At 36.0% G+C, this 17,649-nt stretch overlaps 2 protein-coding genes and 1 pseudogene across 3 annotated transcripts; 2 read left to right on the top strand and 1 right to left on the bottom strand.

The window, feature by feature from the left end:
• The first annotated feature begins 331 nt into the window (after positions 1-331).
• On the top strand, positions 332-5,000 carry LOC123229138 (annotated as a pseudogene).
• Positions 5,001-6,356: 1,356 nt separating this feature from the next.
• LOC123230125 (cyclin-D5-1-like) lies at positions 6,357-8,007 on the bottom strand. Its single transcript, XM_044656252.1, has 5 exons — positions 7,516-8,007; positions 7,337-7,423; positions 6,941-7,244; positions 6,705-6,838; positions 6,357-6,615 (listed from the first exon to the last, which is right to left on the bottom strand). The coding sequence occupies exons 1-5, from the start codon at positions 7,822-7,824 to the stop codon at positions 6,406-6,408; spliced, it is 1,044 nt and encodes a 347-aa protein (XP_044512187.1). The 5' UTR covers positions 7,825-8,007; the 3' UTR covers positions 6,357-6,405.
• A 5,318-nt stretch (positions 8,008-13,325) lies between these two features.
• On the top strand, positions 13,326-17,377 carry LOC123229573 (interferon-related developmental regulator 1-like). 2 transcript variants are annotated; one of them, XM_044655487.1, is made up of 13 exons: positions 13,327-13,554; positions 13,745-13,904; positions 14,089-14,169; positions 14,356-14,438; positions 14,529-14,644; positions 14,782-14,892; positions 15,072-15,181; positions 15,340-15,631; positions 15,744-15,821; positions 15,925-15,975; positions 16,090-16,179; positions 16,528-16,605; positions 17,152-17,377. In XM_044655487.1, exons 1-13 carry the CDS (start codon positions 13,545-13,547, stop codon positions 17,200-17,202), a joined length of 1,311 nt encoding a protein of 436 aa, XP_044511422.1. In that variant the 5' UTR covers positions 13,327-13,544; the 3' UTR covers positions 17,203-17,377. The 2 variants fall into 2 exon arrangements, with proteins under 2 accessions (XP_044511423.1, XP_044511422.1); XM_044655488.1 differs by lacking the exon at positions 14,782-14,892 and having other exon boundaries at positions 13,326-13,554.
• The last annotated feature ends 272 nt before the right edge of the window (positions 17,378-17,649 follow it).

Raw genomic sequence — 17,649 nt, 5'->3', positions numbered from 1 at the left:
AATGGGGATGGGGATGGGGATGGGATTATCCCTCCGACCCCTCTCTGTCGCCAACCCTACTGGAACCCACGCAAACTAGAATTTACACTGTCATACTTTAAGTGTTAACGTCGTTCACATGGCTTAACGAGCTAACACGTGTCCTTCCAATTACAGACTCAGCGGCTCAAAAAACCGTACATCTTCTTGTCCCAAACCCCGCTTTTGAGTCAATAAATATGACGTTCACTTTCAAGCTGGAAATAAAGATTGAATGAATTAGACGCCAAACCAGCTTACTGTGGCAATGACTACCTATTGTTTTTGTAAAATCAATGCACAGGTACAATACAACAGAACAAAGAACGTGTCTTAGGAACGGAAAAAAATATCTTCCTACTCGAATTTTTCGCTTTAATGTTATCCACTTTCTTGCTAATCTTCCTTTTCACCTTTGGCACTTGAGTTTTATTTTATTTTGTTTTAGACTGAGTTTGATTTGCGTGTGAAGATAAATAACAGTTATGGAGAGCTACTTGAACGAGAACTTGGGAGATGTGAAGGCGAAGAACTCATCAGAAGAGGCGCTACAGAGATGGAGGAAGCTCTTTGGATTTGTGAGAAATGGGAAACGAAGGTTCCATTTCACTGCCAATCTTTCCAAGAGATTTGAGGCTGAAGCTATCCGTCGCTTAAATCAGGTTTCAGTCCTCTTACTATTTTATTTATTTATTTACAGCACTTGGGCTTTCCTGTTTTGGTAAAATATTTTGTTTGTGACGAACCGTAGAGACAGTGACAGAAATAAGTTAACATATCCTTAGATCGTATCTCTTCTCCTTTTCTTTATTTTTCCTTATGAAACTGGCCAACTCAAATATTTCTAGTTGCTTTGATATCCTTGAGGATGGAATGTTGAGCTTTATCTTCGGCAAAATTTTAAATAGATCTCCTTAGGCTGTGAAATAGAAGTTTGTTGAGTGGAAATGCTGGTCGTGTTTTTGTGCAGCTCTATGTGGAGAATTGATATAAAAGAGTTGTGTTATCCAGAAGCAGTCAGTTGACCATTTCAAAGTGAGGCTTGGATAGCCTGTTCTGGTAATGGTCAGGAGGTTTTGCTATAAATATTTCTTTGCATGGAAGTTGTTTTATTAGAACTTATAAGCAAAATTGATGCTTCTCAATGAATAACAAAATCAGGGGGGGTATATTGGGGTTTCTGGATTCTGTTTTAGCCTCTTAAATTACTAGACAATGATAATGAGATGGTTAGCATGATATATATTAATTGGAAATATAGCTTTGATAAAGAATAAAAAAAAAGAATATGTGAAACTTAAATGAAATGTGATTTTTTTCATGTTCTCACTTTTTAATGTTCTTTCCTAACCTTCATCATATTAGGAGAAGTTTAGAGTTGCAGTTTTGGTTTCCCAAGCTGCACTTCAGTTTATCAGTGGTATGAATCTTCAAAACTGGTCAAACTTAAAGGTTGGGATGTTCTGAGTTTTTTCCCCTCATTGTTTTGTGTAATGCCCCAATGCCGACAGTTCTGAATTTGTTCAGTGAATACACTCTGCCTGAGGAAGTAGAGGCAGTAGGCTTTCAAATATGCCCTGATGAGTTGGGATCCATTGTAGAAGGCCATGAAATCAAGAAGTTCACAATTCATGTTGGAGTCAAGGGTATTGCAGAGAAGCTCTCCACATCAGTCTCCGACGGCATTTCCACTTCTGAGCAATTGTTGATTAAGAGGAAAGAAATTTATGGAGTTAATATATTCACTGAACGCCCAGTTCAGGGATTTTGGCTTTTTATATGGAAAGCCCTCCTAGATGTGACCCTCATGATACTTTTGTGCGCTTGTCTCACTGGTTGTTGGCATAATAGAGGGATGGCCTAGGGGTGCCCATGATGGGCTTGGGATTGTTGCAAGCATTTTGTTAGTGGTGTTTGTTACTGCCACAAGTGATTATAAGCAATCTCTGCAGTTCAAAGATTTGGACAAGGAGAAGCAAAAAATAACCGTGCAGGCCACCAGAAATGGGTTCAGGCAGAAGATCTCAATAAATGATTTGCTTCCTGGAGACATTGTTCATCTTTCCATCGGAGACCAAGTCCCTGCTGATGGGCCTTTTGTTTCAGGGTTTTCTGTGCTGGTTAATGAATCCAGTTTAACAGGTGAGAGTGAACCAGTTAATGTGAATGCATTAAATCCATTTCTCCTCTCTGGAACCAAAGTTCAGGATGGTTCATGCAAGATGCTTGTTTCTACGGTTGGGATGAGAACCCAATGGGGTAAACTGATGGCTACTCTTAGTGAAGGAGGAGATGATGAGACCCCATTGCAGGTCAAACTTAATGGGGTGGCAATCATCAGTGGGAAAATTGGCCTCTTTTTTGCTGTTGTAACTTTTGCCTTTTTGGTGCAAGGATTATTTAGCCACAAGCTGCAAGAAGGAACCTGCTGGACGTGGTCAGGAGATGATGTGATGGCAATTTTGGAATATTTTGCTGTTGCTGTTCCTGAGGGGCTCCCATTGGCTGTCACATTGAGCCTTGCTTTTGCCATGAAAAAGATGATGAATGATAAGGCTCTTGTCTGTCATTTGGCTGCTTGTGAGACAATGGGATCAGCTACAAGTATCTGTCGCAACAAGACTGGTATGCTTACGACTAACTACATGGCTGTTGTGAAAGCATGCATTTGTGGGGAAATCAAGGAGGTAGGCAATTCTACTTCAATCAATATTTAACAACACTGGTGGAGAAGTTGTTAAAGGAGAAGGCAACAAAACTGAGATACTGGGGACTCCCACATAAACTGCTCTTTTGGCATTTGGCTTGTTGCTTGGTGGAGATTCCCAAGCAGAACGACAAGCATCAAAAATTGTGAAAGTTGAACCTTTCAACTCTGTGAAAAAGCGAATGGGAGTGGTCATAGAGCTTCCTGAAGGAGGATACAGAGCACATTGTAAGGGCGCTTCTGAAATAATATTAACTGTATGTGACAAGATTTTAAACTGTAATGGTGAGATTGCACTGCTAGATGAAGCAGCTTTCAATTATCTAAAGAATACTATTGACCAATTTGCTAATGAAGCTCTGCGAACTCTATGCCTTGCTTTCATGGAAATTGCAGATGAATTCTCTGCTGAAGATCCTATTCCCACTAATTGTTACACTTATATTGGTGTTGTGGGTATCAAAGATCCTGTGCGCCCTGGTGTCAAGAAATCTGTTGCAATCTGTAGGTCAGCTGGCATTACTGTTCGGATGGTCACAGGAGACAACATAAATACTGCAAAGGCTATTGCTAGGGAATGTGGAATTTTAACTGATAACGGAATTGCAATTGAAGGCCTAGAATTCTGGGAGAAAAATGATGAGGAATTGAGTGCGCCTATTCCAAAACTCCAGGTGCATTTATAACTTCTGTTACGCATTTTAGCAGCATTTTTTTTTTTAATATAAAACTAGATGGAACATGATTAGTTTTTTCATTGCCACCATTTTAGTACACTTCTTCTTAATGTGATACTTTATGCTGTGTATTACTGTGAAAAACACTAGCATAGCATATCAGGTATCCGTTACTACAAAAACAACCTATCTAACCAGGGTCTGACATATAGAAATATGTTTAGCAATGAATACTAGTTTCTTCATTTTCGTGTCCTGGCCCGGTCTTCACCCATGGACAAGCATACCCTCGTGAAACACCTAAAAACCTCTTTAAAAGAAGTTGTTGCAGTGACTGGTGATGGTACAAATGATGCTCCTGCATTTCATGAGGCAGATATTGGGCTAGCAATGGGCATTACTGGAACAGAGGTATATCTTGAACGCTGCTTCTCTAGTTTTTTATGTGAAAGAGTTGTATAATGAAGCTGTGATATTTTGGAAACTCATTTTTTCCTACAATGTTAAATTTTCCTAATTAATGGTTAAAACATTTTTGTTCATCTGCAGGTGGCAAAAGAGAGTGCTGATGTCATAATATTGGATGATAACTTCTCTACAATTGTGACTGTGGCCAAATGGGGGCGTTCAGTTTATATTAACATTCAGAAGTTTGTTCAGTTTCAGTTGACAGTCAATGTGGTTGCCCTAATTGTGAACTTCTCTTCTGCCTGTTTGACAGGTAAGTAGACCCTGATCTTGTATCTTTCCAGCAGATTTATAACTTTTGCATATCACTTGTCATGAATCTAATATTATTCTCTTATATTTTTCTGTCGGATATATTTTCAGGGGATGCTCCCCTTACGGCTGTTCAGCTTCTATCGTTCAACCTGATCATGGATACTCTGGGAGCGCTGGCTTTGGCTACAGAGCCTCCTAATGATGCCCTGATGAAGAGATCACCAGTTGGTAGGAAAGGGAACTTCATCAGTAATATAATGTGAAGAAATATTTTGCGGCAGTCTTTATACCAATTTTTGGTGGTATGGTATCTCCAGTCAAGAGGAGAAGCAGTTTTTCATCTTGATGGCCCTTATTCAAGGTTGACATTAAACACATTTATTTTCAACACTTTTGTTTTTTGTCAGGCAAGTTCTTGTTTGAGTTAAATTGAGACCAATAACCATATCCAGTGCCTTAAGAAAGTAAATCCAGAATTATTACATGAGGGACTCACACAAAACTTTATCTTCAGGTTTTCAACGAGATCAACTCCAGAGACATGGAAAAGATAAATGTCTTCAAAGGCATATTGAAGAACTATGTACTTGTAGCAGTTCTCACTTGCACTGTGCTCTTTCAAATAGTAATTATCGAGTTCTTGGGTACGTTTGCCAAAACATATCCTCTCAATTTGAAGCTGTGGTTTGTTAGTGTGCTTCTTGGATTTCTTGGAATGCCGATTCCAGCTGTTTTGAAGTTGATCCCCATGGGTTCGAACTGAGATAATACAAACCAACAGGTGTACTATTCCAATTAGTTTGTTGACATTCTCATTTGTGAAATATATTTCTTTTATTCCCACTAAAAGAAATGAGAACATTTATCTTCTCTTATCTTCCTTCACCCGATGATACAGTAGTATTGCTGGGGCTGACACAGGTTTTTACAAGATAAAGTTTAAACTTGCTCCGAAACTTCTGACCAGTGAGCTTTGTAAAAATTGTTTCAGTTTGGCTTTCGAGCCTTCTGTTTGGTCATAGAATCCGTCCCTGGATATTTCCCTAATATTATAAAAGAGATTCTACCTCAATCATTGCAAATCTGTCGATGCCTAAATTTGAGTAGGAGAAAGAAAACATTCTCAACGGGGTTCGTTACTGTATGCCATTTTGTTTGCATTGGGAACTTTCCTTTGTATGAACATTGGAACACGTACTATGGACAGAATCACATGCCATGATTGGTACTTGCCACCATTTGCTGAAAAGACAGAGGCTTGAGATGAAAAAGCAGTAAGTTGTGACGTTAGCTACAATCAAGTTAGGCATTTCCGGCCAGCTAATCAGAGTACTAGTGCCAGAAAAGTATTCATTGCTAGTTTGACAGCAGAGCTAGAGCTGTAATCGGTAAGAAATCAAGAGAATAATAATTTGTCCCTCTGGGCAGTTCAGAGGACGGGATGTAACTTTCTTTTCCATATTGCTTATTTTATTATTTCAAACAAAGAGATAGCCTTGTAGTCATTTCAAATAATATGAAGTTGGCCAAGGCAAAGAAGAGATATTAACACTAGCAAGCATATTTTATCCAACAATTCAGTGATCCTGAAAGACTTTTTGGATACTTAAATGTGTGTTTGTGTATGGTTAGCGGTTATAGAGCTAAGATAATATATCATGGGTAGGAGTCATTATGTTTTGCATTATCAAGTTACGAGCAGAAATGCCCTGGAAAAATGCAGGTGCAGTAGACGGTATAAATTATAATCATCATAGAAATTCCTTTTGATTCCAGAAACAATGTCTTGGGTTTCATGATCCCTCAAACCTAAACACTTGACAGGGAAGAAAGAGCAGGGCCCGCCCATAAAGGCATCCCCAAACATTCAAACAAATCCAATCAACCATCCTTCCGATACTTTTCTGATGGCCAACATGCAACATGGATGCATCAAATTGCACAAGCAGAGTTCCTCTTTCCCAGTTATTCCACGTTGCTTATTTTCAGCCTTTCAAAGACACAAGAAAGCATCCCATCTAAAGGTAGAATTGCAAGAGGCATCTTGATAAAGTAACCAAGAAAGGAAACACTTAATATACAGAGAATAAAAAAACGAGAAAAAGAATTGACTGCTTTACCAGCAGCCATTGAAGACGTGTCTTCTGGCCTATTTTGTAGCTTGTATAAAAAAATGATGTAATAACAATTAACAAGCTTTCATATTATACGTAGCCTTCCTTTTTCTTTTCTTTAATCTCTCTTTCTTCTGTCTCTGGTTGTTGTTGTAAAGACATTCACTCAAGAGAATCGCTTCTCGTTTGGTATATCACAACTTTGATCGCTCTCATTGAAAGTAAGCCTTTTTCTCTTAGTGCCAACAGCCGAAGAAACTGAGGAACCATCTAAAACATTGGTTATGATCAATGGGTTTGGTGATTGACCGGGTGATTTTACTGAATTTTGCATCTCCAATTTCTGTATTATACTGTAGCACGCCATCACATCTTCCTGTGACAGACTCTTGGATCATACTATTGTAGCAGACTGATTCATCTAATCGTTAGAAAATGACTGAAATTAATGAAAAAATTACTCACAATTTCAAGAAATCCACCGGAAGATATGGAATTCATTTTCCACTCCAATGTTTTTCTTGTGGGTCTTTCATCCAATGCAACCAAGGTGGCAGCTGCGGCTATTGTAGACGGTCGATAATCCATTAAATTGATTTCTGCATTTGGGAAAAAAGCATAGAGAAATATAAATTCGATGAAATCCCACGGTGATTGAATACCAAATACAAGATGAAGCAAATTTTATATTTTCAAGAAACCTCTCATTATAGCTAATACAAGTGTCGCAGTCCTGGATATAATATCGTTTGGTGGATCCTGGCACAATTTCGTGATGAAATAAGGAAGAAAAGTAAAGGGGGTAATTGATCCCATTCTCCAATCCAGTGTTGTCAACACCAAAAGTTCCATTTTCAGAATCACTCTGCTCTCAAAATTGTATTCTTCCATCTGAAACTCTGATAGTGCTGGAACCTTTGTCTCCTCCATCTTAGCAGCCAGAGAAAGGCATGCTACTGATAATAACTTGATTGCCCATGATTTTTCACTCTGTACCGACATCATCTACGCAACTCAAAAACAATAATGACTGATAAAGAGCATTGCTTTTCAATCAAAGTCATATAGCCTTAGGCATTGTCAAGAATTAAACTTACATCAATGAAGAGCTTGGAAAGGAATCGATCGAAGTATGTAACTGATAAACAAGCTGTTTGGAAGTGAAATCCAAAGACTGCTCTGGTCTGCATTAAATATAAAAACGATCATTAGTAAAAAATTCACAAAAATGAACGTAGCTCAATCAAAGATAAAGAAATGGGCTGTTGAAACTAACTTTAAGAATCCATTCAATAGCTTCCAATCGGGCACATCTAATTTCTTCATTATGGACCAAAGATTTATCCTTTTTGAACCCAAAACTGACCTCTTTATCATCCAACAATTTCATATACTCATCATCTAAAACACTGTAATCCTTTAAGTTATAAAAGTTGCCGTCCACTAATTCTTCATTCAGAGAAGTTTCAGTTTCTTGACAAAGAAGCTCGGAGAAAGAGTCATCATCCATGTCTTTTTCTCTATGTATCCAAACAGATAGAAAAAAGAATATATAAAATCTAACAAACAGAATTAGATGATACATTATTAAACATAATTTGGAAAGAGAAAATGAGTCTGAACATCATGATTGAAAGATTGAACAGAGAGACAGAAAGATATGAGGACGAAGATGGATAGCTAAAAAATCCAGCCCAAATGGGTTGATGTTTAAAAGGTTGTAGATTGAAGACAAGAGTTTGTTTGAGTTATATGCTTCTGCAATTGTCTTCAACCTCCTCAGGCTGAGATATTCATATGGCAGTATAAAGCAAATTCTCTTTTTTAATTTTAAGGGACTTTGGGATGACCGAGTTTTGACTGAAAGTATGAGTTGTTTCAGTTTCATGTGGACGTGACAGTATAGAGCGTGTAATACACTGTCCAATGACAAGTGAGTGAAGAAGGCTTGCTAAGTGGGTACCGTACGTGGGGTAGTACGTGAAGGAAGACGCAGTTTTTTGTTGTCTGCTTAGATTGCTGACCAGTCAAACATGGCCATGTCATTCCATCAGTTAAGATTTGAGACAAGATATAATTAAGGTTAACATTACAATAATCAAACGAAGAGCTTTTTATATGTTTGTATCCATCAAGAAATGAGATTGATCAATAATAATTAATTCATATTATATTGTAAGATGACACAAGATCCAAAAGCCAAGTACACTGTAAGATCAAATTCTGGTTCGAGCTCTATCAATAATATATTAGGGTCAAAATTTTGGCCCATTTGTTATAATAATTATAAATTGGATTAGACCCTAAACGAATTTATTTGAATTTAAAATAAATTTTATTTGGATAAACTTAAATATAAATACGAGTTAAATAAATTCAAATGTAAATATGAGTTAAAGATAATAGTAAAAATAAATTCGAGTTTAACTCTAAACAAAAATCATGCTTAATTTATGAGTCAAATATGACCTGTATTTTAAAAAAAAAATTAAAAAAAACGAAGTTGTTTAGAAGAATTGAGTTGAATATCTTATACAAATCTGAGCTAAGTTTGATCTCAAGCAAAATGTGAGTTAATCAAAAACTCTTAAATCATGAAATGAGTTACAAATAAATTAGTATTTTTTTCATACTTGGTGAGCCTGAATTAAAAATAATCTTAGTCTATTTGAAAACAAACTTCACTTTATTTATATTTAATTCGATTCGAATTTAACCGTAGTTATAAGGCGGTAACTAGACCTGGTATTTCACTTTGAAGAAACGGTCCCACTCAATCAAGGTGTGAGCTCATCCTGCATTATGTTAATTCTTAAGTCCATTTATTTATGACCCCCTCTCATTAATATTCTTTTGAATTATTACTGGCACTGCCCACATTTATATTAGTTTGGTCGTTTCTTATCTTCTCCTTTAGGTCAATGGGCTTATTCCCATTTAAAGTTTGTTATTATTCCAAGTATTTTTTGGTTAACTTTAAAAATCTTATTTACTTACTTAAGAGCAATTAAATTTATTAGTTTTAAGAGTAAAATTATCATTTTATATTTAATATTAAAAATAAACTTAAATTTGATTTTATTTTTTCTCTTAAACTCTAAAAACTAATAAATTTTTCCCAATTCAAAATTTCAAAATTAGCATTTTTCCCCTACGGTTTCCAAACTTTCAGATTCAATTTTTTTTGGCAATGAAGAGGCTTCTTCAACGATCTCCAGACAAAGTCTCTTCCTCTTCAGTGTGTCCTCATTCCGATACGGTGTGACACCATCTTTGTCTCTAACGAAGATGAGGTCTTTATTGACGATAAAGACTCTTTGTCAATGAAGAGATTTCGTTATTGATGAAGACTTCATCTTTATCTTTGGATGAAGATGAGTTGTCTTCGTTCTCTGACGATAACGACACTACACAATATTAGAAGGAGAATGCATCGAAAAAAAAGAGATATTGTCTGAAGATTATCGGAGAAGTCTCTTCGTCACGAAAAAAATTGAATCTGAAAGTTTGAAAATGCTAGAGGGAAAATATTGTTTTTAAAAAATTGAGTTGGAGGAAAAATTATTAGTTTTTAGAGTTTAGAGGAAAAAATAATATAACTAATGGATTTAATTAATTTTAATTGTTCATAAATAAATAAATAAAATTTTTAAAATTAACAGAGAGAAGAGTGAAAAAACATTCTTGACATTTTTGGATCATTTTAAATGACCGCTAAGAATAGCTTACAAAATCGGTTAAATTACAAGGACGTCCAGGCCTCTACATATATATATATATATATATATATATATATAAAATCTGTTCAACCAAAAAAAATTGCACTAATTGATTACTCACGAAAAAAGTAAAATTATAAGTAATTTCATCTTAATGATTAGTCAAATATGTCATTTGACCAGGGCGCAGGGCATGGGGCATAAATTTGCTCTCCTCCTCTCCCGTTACACTTATATTAAATAATCTTTTTTAAAAAATATTATGTATAATTATGTTTTTAATATAATTTATATGTTTGGAGAGCTTTAGTATCTTTAATTCATACGAAATATGTAAAGTATGCTTTATTGCAAAATATGGTCCGATTTGAAAATATTTTAAATGGTAATGTGTAAATTGTTTTTTTTTTTTTAAATTTAAATCACATCAAATCACAAATTTTAAATCGTTGGAAGCACATACCTGATGCGTACGGATCGCCACCGTGAGGACCTTGTTCATGGTAATTAGTCTTCTATACTCTTCTTCTTCTTAAGTGACTTGTAATTAGGATTAATTAATCATTTATTTGTGTAAATTAAACATGATTACTTATCGGAAAATCAGCACATCACATCAAAGATCATTTAGGACTGGATATAATTAATGTAATCAAACTAACACAAAAATAAATATCTAATCCTATACTAATAATTCTATCATGCCATTATTGGTTGGAAAGGTATTTGTCTGGAGAAATTGGGTACTGCGGGAAATAATAGTAGGCCATGTTTAATTTACAGGGATTGTTTAAAGATACATGTACTCTTTTTGTTTCAACTGTGGCTAAGTGCCCATACCAAAGAGCTCAAGGGGCTCCAAAATCATCAAAAATCAAAAGCAAGAAGCAAAGGTCCGTGCTTCAGGTGGAATGGTAGGTGGTCCGTGTTTCAGCTAGAACCGCCAGCACCCCCGGCCTTGTACTTCAGGCTGTGTGGAGTCCATAGATAGAGGACCCATGCAAACCATAAAAGCTCAGCTACAATAATAGCTATACAAGTTTACCAATGAAAACATCAGAGTAATTGAAAAACTGGAGAACACTGGCATCATATACGTTGTCGTATGTCTCCTGCTTAAACCTACATGAAGGTAATGTAAACTCTTCTCAGCAGATATTAATTTGATAGGGTCACCTTCATCTCTGCATCCCAAATTACTCGAAGGGATCTGGCAAGACTCCATGTCCATCAGTTGTTCAATAAGAGTGAGTCACAGTATGGTCTTGATACACTTTTTCGCCATATGTAACTTTAGTCCATCTAAAACCTAACACCATCCATGGAAAATAAATTAAATTACAATACTATCCTTAATTATATTACTTTAAAATTACCATATCATCTTGAATTAACAAAATTTAAAAATAGTTTTTTATATCAAATTTGTCACCGACACTCTTTTCTTTCTCTCTCACTCATGTGAGTTTGGGTTTAGATGGCTAGTGGCTTTGATGGGATTGGGTGAGGGACGGTTGTAGGTGAACGACTAATGTGGGTTGGACAAACACTTGTGAGAATAAGATGGTGGGTATATTGCAAGTATTTGATGTGAAATTGATTAATTTATAATGGAACACACTTGTAATAGTGATTTTCTCTTCCTTTTAATTGCAATGTAGATGTTGATGGCCACCTATCTTTAATCAAAATCATGGTGGACATGTCAAAGTCTTTCAAACATACCTACTCTTTTATGCAAAATGTCATTTATAAGTAAAAAGAAGCATGACTAGCCCCTAATAGTTGCAAGTTTGAGTATCCCTTTTTTGTCCAATTAGGTCAATATCATTTGAGTCGCAATCTAACCAATCATAACTTAGTGCGTCAATTAGGTCATGATTTGAATAATCACAACTAGGTTAGCATTGTTTAGACATAGACAATCTCTAAAGTAAATTTAAGCTTGTAATGTTTAAAAAAGAGGATAGTTGTGAGGGAAGGAGAAGGTAAAATGAGAAAAAAGGTGACAAAGAGGAGGAGGAAAGATTTTATTAGGAGGGTAATATGATCATTATTGTCCTTGTAATATTTCAAAACCCAATTTTTGTCAACCTATTTAGATTTTGGTGGAATAAAAGTGATTAACCTTGGTGGGAACATATAATTCACTCTCCTTTGCATGGTTGTGGTTGATGCCATATAAATTTCTGACACATAAGGCCTTAAACCCCACACACAAACAAAGACACTAACCCTCATGGCAGTGCTAGCTAAATCTTACCTTGTATTTCATACGAGTCAGATGTGTATATGAATTGGGATTCCCAATGTTTTGACTGCAGTTCAAACCTCCTAGCCCCAGAACTCCCTCTTGGCAGTGTGCTCACATGGGTCTTCCTCTCCCTTCATGGCATCTTTCGTTATGAGTTGAGGGCTAGACATTAGAGCGGGCAATCCTCCTAACACATGGGACTATCTTAAGTACTAAGTGAGCCTTTTTTGGTCCAATCCTGACACATGTTTTTTGCTTTTTTCTGTTGCTGTTGAGTTTCCAACCAGTTTTTGTCATGGACATGAATCTTTTAGCACTGGAGTGTAGAGATAAGAGAAGACTCGCCTGCTCTCCATGCTTTTATTATTCTGTTATCATGGACCCTAGCCATTCTGATTCTTTGTCAGCATGCTTTGAACATCTATTGCGTATTGCTGGTGCCTGGCTGTAAGGTTTAATCAATCTCGTCTGGTTTAGTCTTGACATGAGATACAGTCTTAGAAAAAGAAAATATATATATATATTAAATGATGGGTCGAGGCTGAGCGCCTTACATTTTTTAAGGCTAAGAGGGCTGAGGGTCATGCATAAGTGAGTTAAAAAGATAAAAATTATTTATTCAAATAAACCAAGAATCTTGATCTTGATATATCATAAACACTTAAACTCATGTTTTTTTTTTTTTTTTAATGTTCAAATTACCTGTGAGGGGTATTCCAGGTAGCATTTACTCACACGGAAGATCTGTTCCACAATTACAAGGCAAGTAAGTCCCGAATAAACTCTTGAATTCACCGAAATTCTCCACAAGTTTGTCAAAGTTGTTCTTTTTGATTTATTAATTCAACTCTAGCCTTAAACTGCGTCACCCATCACGTCACGCTTCTCCATTTCTACGGCTCTCCTAAATTCCAGCGGAATTACACTTGTCCACGTGCTCCTTTTTCCTATGCCTCCTGGCTCCTATCAAATCAAATCAAAGCACCACATAATCAACGGACCCAAGGCCTCCACGTATAGAGAACACTATTACTTTCCTGTACGTTGCCACACGTCCCCCGAATATTCCATGCCATTCAATATGAATAATTCTTTTTCTTCCTCGTGTTTTTAAGTCTCCCTATTCTTTTATTACGCCTTTCTTTCTTTGATCAGTTAATCCTTCTACATTTTAATGGCTGCATCGTCATTCGATTCTCATTTATTGTGTTCTTCGATTTCAATTAATCTTGGTTCTGTCTTGTTTTCGAAAATAGTTCATTCGCAGTTTATCAGTCAACCTTGTAACTTTTTCTGACAACAAAATTAACAAGGGACTAAGCAGCCGCCACCATGGGAAAGCGTAAGTTTTTTTTTTTTTTTTTAATTTTGAATTAGTTCCTTAATTTTTAGGTGAAATTAGGGTTTCATTTTATATTACATGCTTAAATCTCATATATAATTAATTAATTGATTGATTGATTTTCTTAAAGATGTAGAATTATTTTTGGGTTATTTTGAGGTGAGTTATGTTAATCGGGATAATATTGCAGGTAATTCGCAACGTAAAAGTGCAGCGATGTTAGACAGCGACGATGATAATAGTAGTGTGAGTTCGACGTCAACGATGAGGTCTGATTCCGGCACTGAAGAAGTTCAGATTGAGAAAGATACTTTGTTGGGTGAAGCTTTAGATGATTTATATGAAAAAAGGTCTTCACTCTCTTGATTTTTCTATGTTGTTCTTGCGAGCAAATTAAGATAATTAACTTGGTTTTAATTAGCCAATAATTGCGGTTATTGCATCTTTTGATGTGTTAGTTTTTAAATATTAATCTTATATTTTTTTTTCCCGAGTTTAATTTTGTTTTATCGTTTTTACTTTTTGTGAATGAAGGGGCTCTACAAGAGAGAAAGCTTTGGCCTCCATTATTGAGTCTTTCAGTAACAACTTGCAGCATCAGTTTGTTGAAAAGAAGTAAGTAGTCAGTGCCATTTATTAGCAGCAGGAAAAACTCAAATTTCTTGTAAACCTTGTTAATTAAAAAGTTGAGTAATGTGGTCTTACATTGAATGCGTTTCTATTTCTTTCCAAGTGTATTAGTTTAATAAATTATGATTTATCAGGCAATTCCTTTCTCATATTTTGTTTTAACTTGTTTAGATTCGCTACCTTACTGCATCAGTGCCTGGGTTCTATGAAAAAGGGCTCTAGCAGGGAAATAGCTTTGGCATCTCAGGCCATTGGTTAGCCTTCGATCTCTCTTATTGACCTATTTTTTTCATTTTTTCTCTGAATTTATTTAATGTTTGATACTGTGATTGTTTATTTTGCAGGTTTGTTGGCTTTGACTGTTGGCTTTGGGGACAATGCACGGGAAATATTGGAAGAATCAGTCACTCCGATTTCACAGGCTCTAAAGGCAAGGCCTGAATCCTTGAAGACAGCAGCGGTATGTATGATATTGAACATTTCAGTAGGCTTGGAATTCAGTTGTTTGCCAACTTTTAGTTGTCATAGCTTTCACATTTTTTGTTCGTAATGATCATCAGCAGTTGTTCTTATGCATAATGTGGTCTGTCATTGTAGCTTCTGGAGTGTTTGGCTATCATAACATTTGTTGGTGGAAATGATCCAGAAGAAACAGAAAGATCAATGGATATTATGTGGCAACTTGTTCATCCAAAGCTGGGTTCTAATGTACTTATCTGTGCTTGCTATGTTAAGTTTGATCTCGTGGCATAACTTACATGTGAATTCTAATGGCCATCATGCATTACATATCTAACGTGACTATTGTTGCTTTGAGCTTGTAAATTAAAGCTATGATTCATTATTTTGTTAATTTCATATTTGTTAACTACACTATTCATTCATAGGTTGTTGTAGTCAAACCTTCAGAAACTGTTATAACAGCAATGGTGTCTGCTTGGTCATTTCTTCTTGCAACATTGGATCGCTGGAGACTTGATCCTAAACACTGGCAGCAGTAAGTAAACTGGGTAGATTGACTTTTCAGGATATGGAACATGAATGAATGCCTAGATACAGTAGCCCCAAAAGTTGGATCTTTATGGTTGGAAGTTTGTTTATGCTTTAAAAAAAAGAAAAGAATTTTTTTTTTATGGTTTTCAGTAAATCATGCAGGTCCATTTCATATTTTTCTAGCCTTCTTGACAAAAATGAACGATCTGTACGCATTGCTGCTGGTGAGGCACTGGCATTAATTTTTGAGATTGGAAATCTGGAGAAGTTCTCTGCTGAAGCTGATGGCACCAATGATGGCTCTCGGGAAGGATATACTCATGTGCAAGGATTGGAAGGAAAAATCCTCAATCAGGTCAGAAACCTTTCTATGGAAGCAGGCGGTAAAGGTTCTGCCAAGAAAGATCTTAACAACCAGCGGAACTTGTTCAAGGATATTTTAGAGTTTCTTGAGGTGTCACCTTCTCTTCTTCCTATAATTATTCCTTTTCAGTTATTTAGCTTGTATGGACTATGTAAGTCTGATTTTTGCTGGCTTCCTTGGTGATCCTACTTTCATAATTTAGGTTGGATATTGTCCTGAAACTTCAGTGAAAATTGGTGGCGAATCACTTAAGACAACGACCTGGTCTGAACTGATACAGGTTTTTCTTCTTTCTTCTCTCTTTATTTGTACCATCATTTTTTAAGTCTCATTGTGGATGATAGCAAAATTTGCAGTCTTGTCTGATTTCAGTTTTTTGACAGTTAAACTTTTTAAAGCACTTTCTTGGAGGTGGCTTTGTTAAGCACATGCAGGTTTGATTTCTTAACTAAGTGTTGGCTTATTCAATTCCTGTGTGGTGTTGATCCCTCTGATTCTTTTGGCTATAGAAGATTTAATAAAAGAAAATATATATATTGAACAAGCAGGAAAATGAATTTCTTCATGGTGTCTTTGGATTCACTCCTAAGCGAAAGAATCTTTTAAGTGCTGAGCACCATATATCTAGTACTGAAAAGGTTTGTCTTCTTTTCCCATGTGTTTTGTTGTCCTTTACTTACTGTGTAAATTATGTTCATAGCAATGCTGTCTGTTGGTAATTCCTTTTTTTTTAATTATTATTATCTGATTTTTCCATAACCGACCTTTCTCTCAAATTTTAATTTTTTTTATTATTTAGTATTATTATTATCATTATTATTTTACTTGATACTTCAAATCTGTTAATTAGTAAAACAGTTGGTCTCTTCGTATGTTTAACTGTGAGGAGTAGTTAAGAAATCTGATCAGATAAATGCAGGAACCATTTTAATTATTCATGATACACAACATCCAATGAGGGTCATTGATTTGCCTCTTATATGCAGAGGATGTATAGGTCACCAAATTCAGTAGTTAACAAAGCAAGGACACAGTTACTGAACAAGCAGCGAATGCTTTCTGAGGTGAATTTATTCCCAATTAATATTGTGCTTCCTCTCTTACTATGGATGCTTTTGCATATGGTCATTTGTCATGATGGTGTTTAACAATGCTTACAAGAACATTCTCTGCTTGGTTCTTTTATTGTCTTGGTATGAAAGATAATGCTAGTTGTGTTACTCTGCATTCTAAACTTTATCATTTAGGAGGCGAATTGACCCTTAACTGGCTACTTGTATGGGTGCTACAGAGTCTACTTCACCGCCCCAGTAAGGTTTTCTTATTCTGGATACGTGGAAGCTTAGAGTCAATTATGTACACTATCCATGGGGTTGTGACATAAGTAGATGCAGTAGCGGGCTGTGTCAGGCTGAATTTGGCATGGCCCGCTGTATAGTGCCTAAGCCCATTGTACCATACTTAGGCCTGTAAGCACAGCAAGGCTTGTGGCACAGCCTAGGGTCCCTTAGATTGTGCCTTCACGGGCCTTTAACCACAGGCCGCACACCAAGGCCCTTCCTTCTCCAATTTTGTTCAGTTTAATGACCCTTTTCTGTCTATTTTTTCAGGATAGGAATGTAGGACACTATGCCATCAATATGGGCGATGAAGAGATGTAGGGTCTTACCCTCTTGCAATCATAGAACACATTATGTGATCTGATACATACAATGATCGATAATACGTTGTAATTCCTTACCTTTATAGTTCTCTTCATTGTGTTAATTAGAAGGATCAATTATAGAAATTTGAAAAGTCCAGCAAGAATGTGGGGACTGGAAAATAATTTCTTTATCCTCAAAATGTTATAATCTCAGTTTTCCACAGCTTAGAAGGGCAAAAACCTTAAACAATGAAACATACAGACTACTAAAATTGCTAGGAGTGCCAAAACGTAAAACCAGCTACCGTTGCAGCTTATTCTTTTATGTCAGGTGTCCTGGGACACTTCAAATTCAGTTTCTAAGGGCGAACCTGCTTCTCAGTCACTCCATTAAGACCTTCATAATCTCTTTAAATCTTCACTAATCAAGTAATTATCTTACGTTTTGCATTGCAGTACCGGT

Source organism: Mangifera indica, chromosome 11, assembly GCF_011075055.1.
Source record: "Mangifera indica cultivar Alphonso chromosome 11, CATAS_Mindica_2.1, whole genome shotgun sequence".
NCBI lineage: Eukaryota > Viridiplantae > Streptophyta > Magnoliopsida > Sapindales > Anacardiaceae > Mangifera > Mangifera indica.
Note: the sequence above shows the minus strand (reverse complement) of the source record. Positions and strands in the feature narration are given on the sequence as shown.

What these genes read in the sequence shown, in the direction of transcription:
- LOC123230125 (XM_044656252.1), bottom strand. Translation starts at nt 7,824, where the DNA reads ATGTATCATCTAATTCTGTTTGTTAGATTTTATATATTCTTTTTTCTA. An exon ending in TGTATTAGCTATAATGAGAG is followed by an intron (nt 6,839 to 6,940) that starts GTTTCTTGAAAA and finishes TCCCAAATGCAG; the next exon opens with AAATCAATTTAATGGATTAT. An exon ending in CCGGTGGATTTCTTGAAATT is followed by an intron (nt 6,616 to 6,704) that starts GTGAGTAATTTT and finishes AGTCTGTCACAG; the next exon opens with GAAGATGTGATGGCGTGCTA.
- LOC123229573 (XM_044655487.1), top strand. An exon ending in GCTTTGTTAAGCACATGCAG is followed by an intron (nt 15,976 to 16,089) that starts GTTTGATTTCTT and finishes TTGAACAAGCAG; the next exon opens with GAAAATGAATTTCTTCATGG. An exon ending in ATATATCTAGTACTGAAAAG is followed by an intron (nt 16,180 to 16,527) that starts GTTTGTCTTCTT and finishes TCTTATATGCAG; the next exon opens with AGGATGTATAGGTCACCAAA.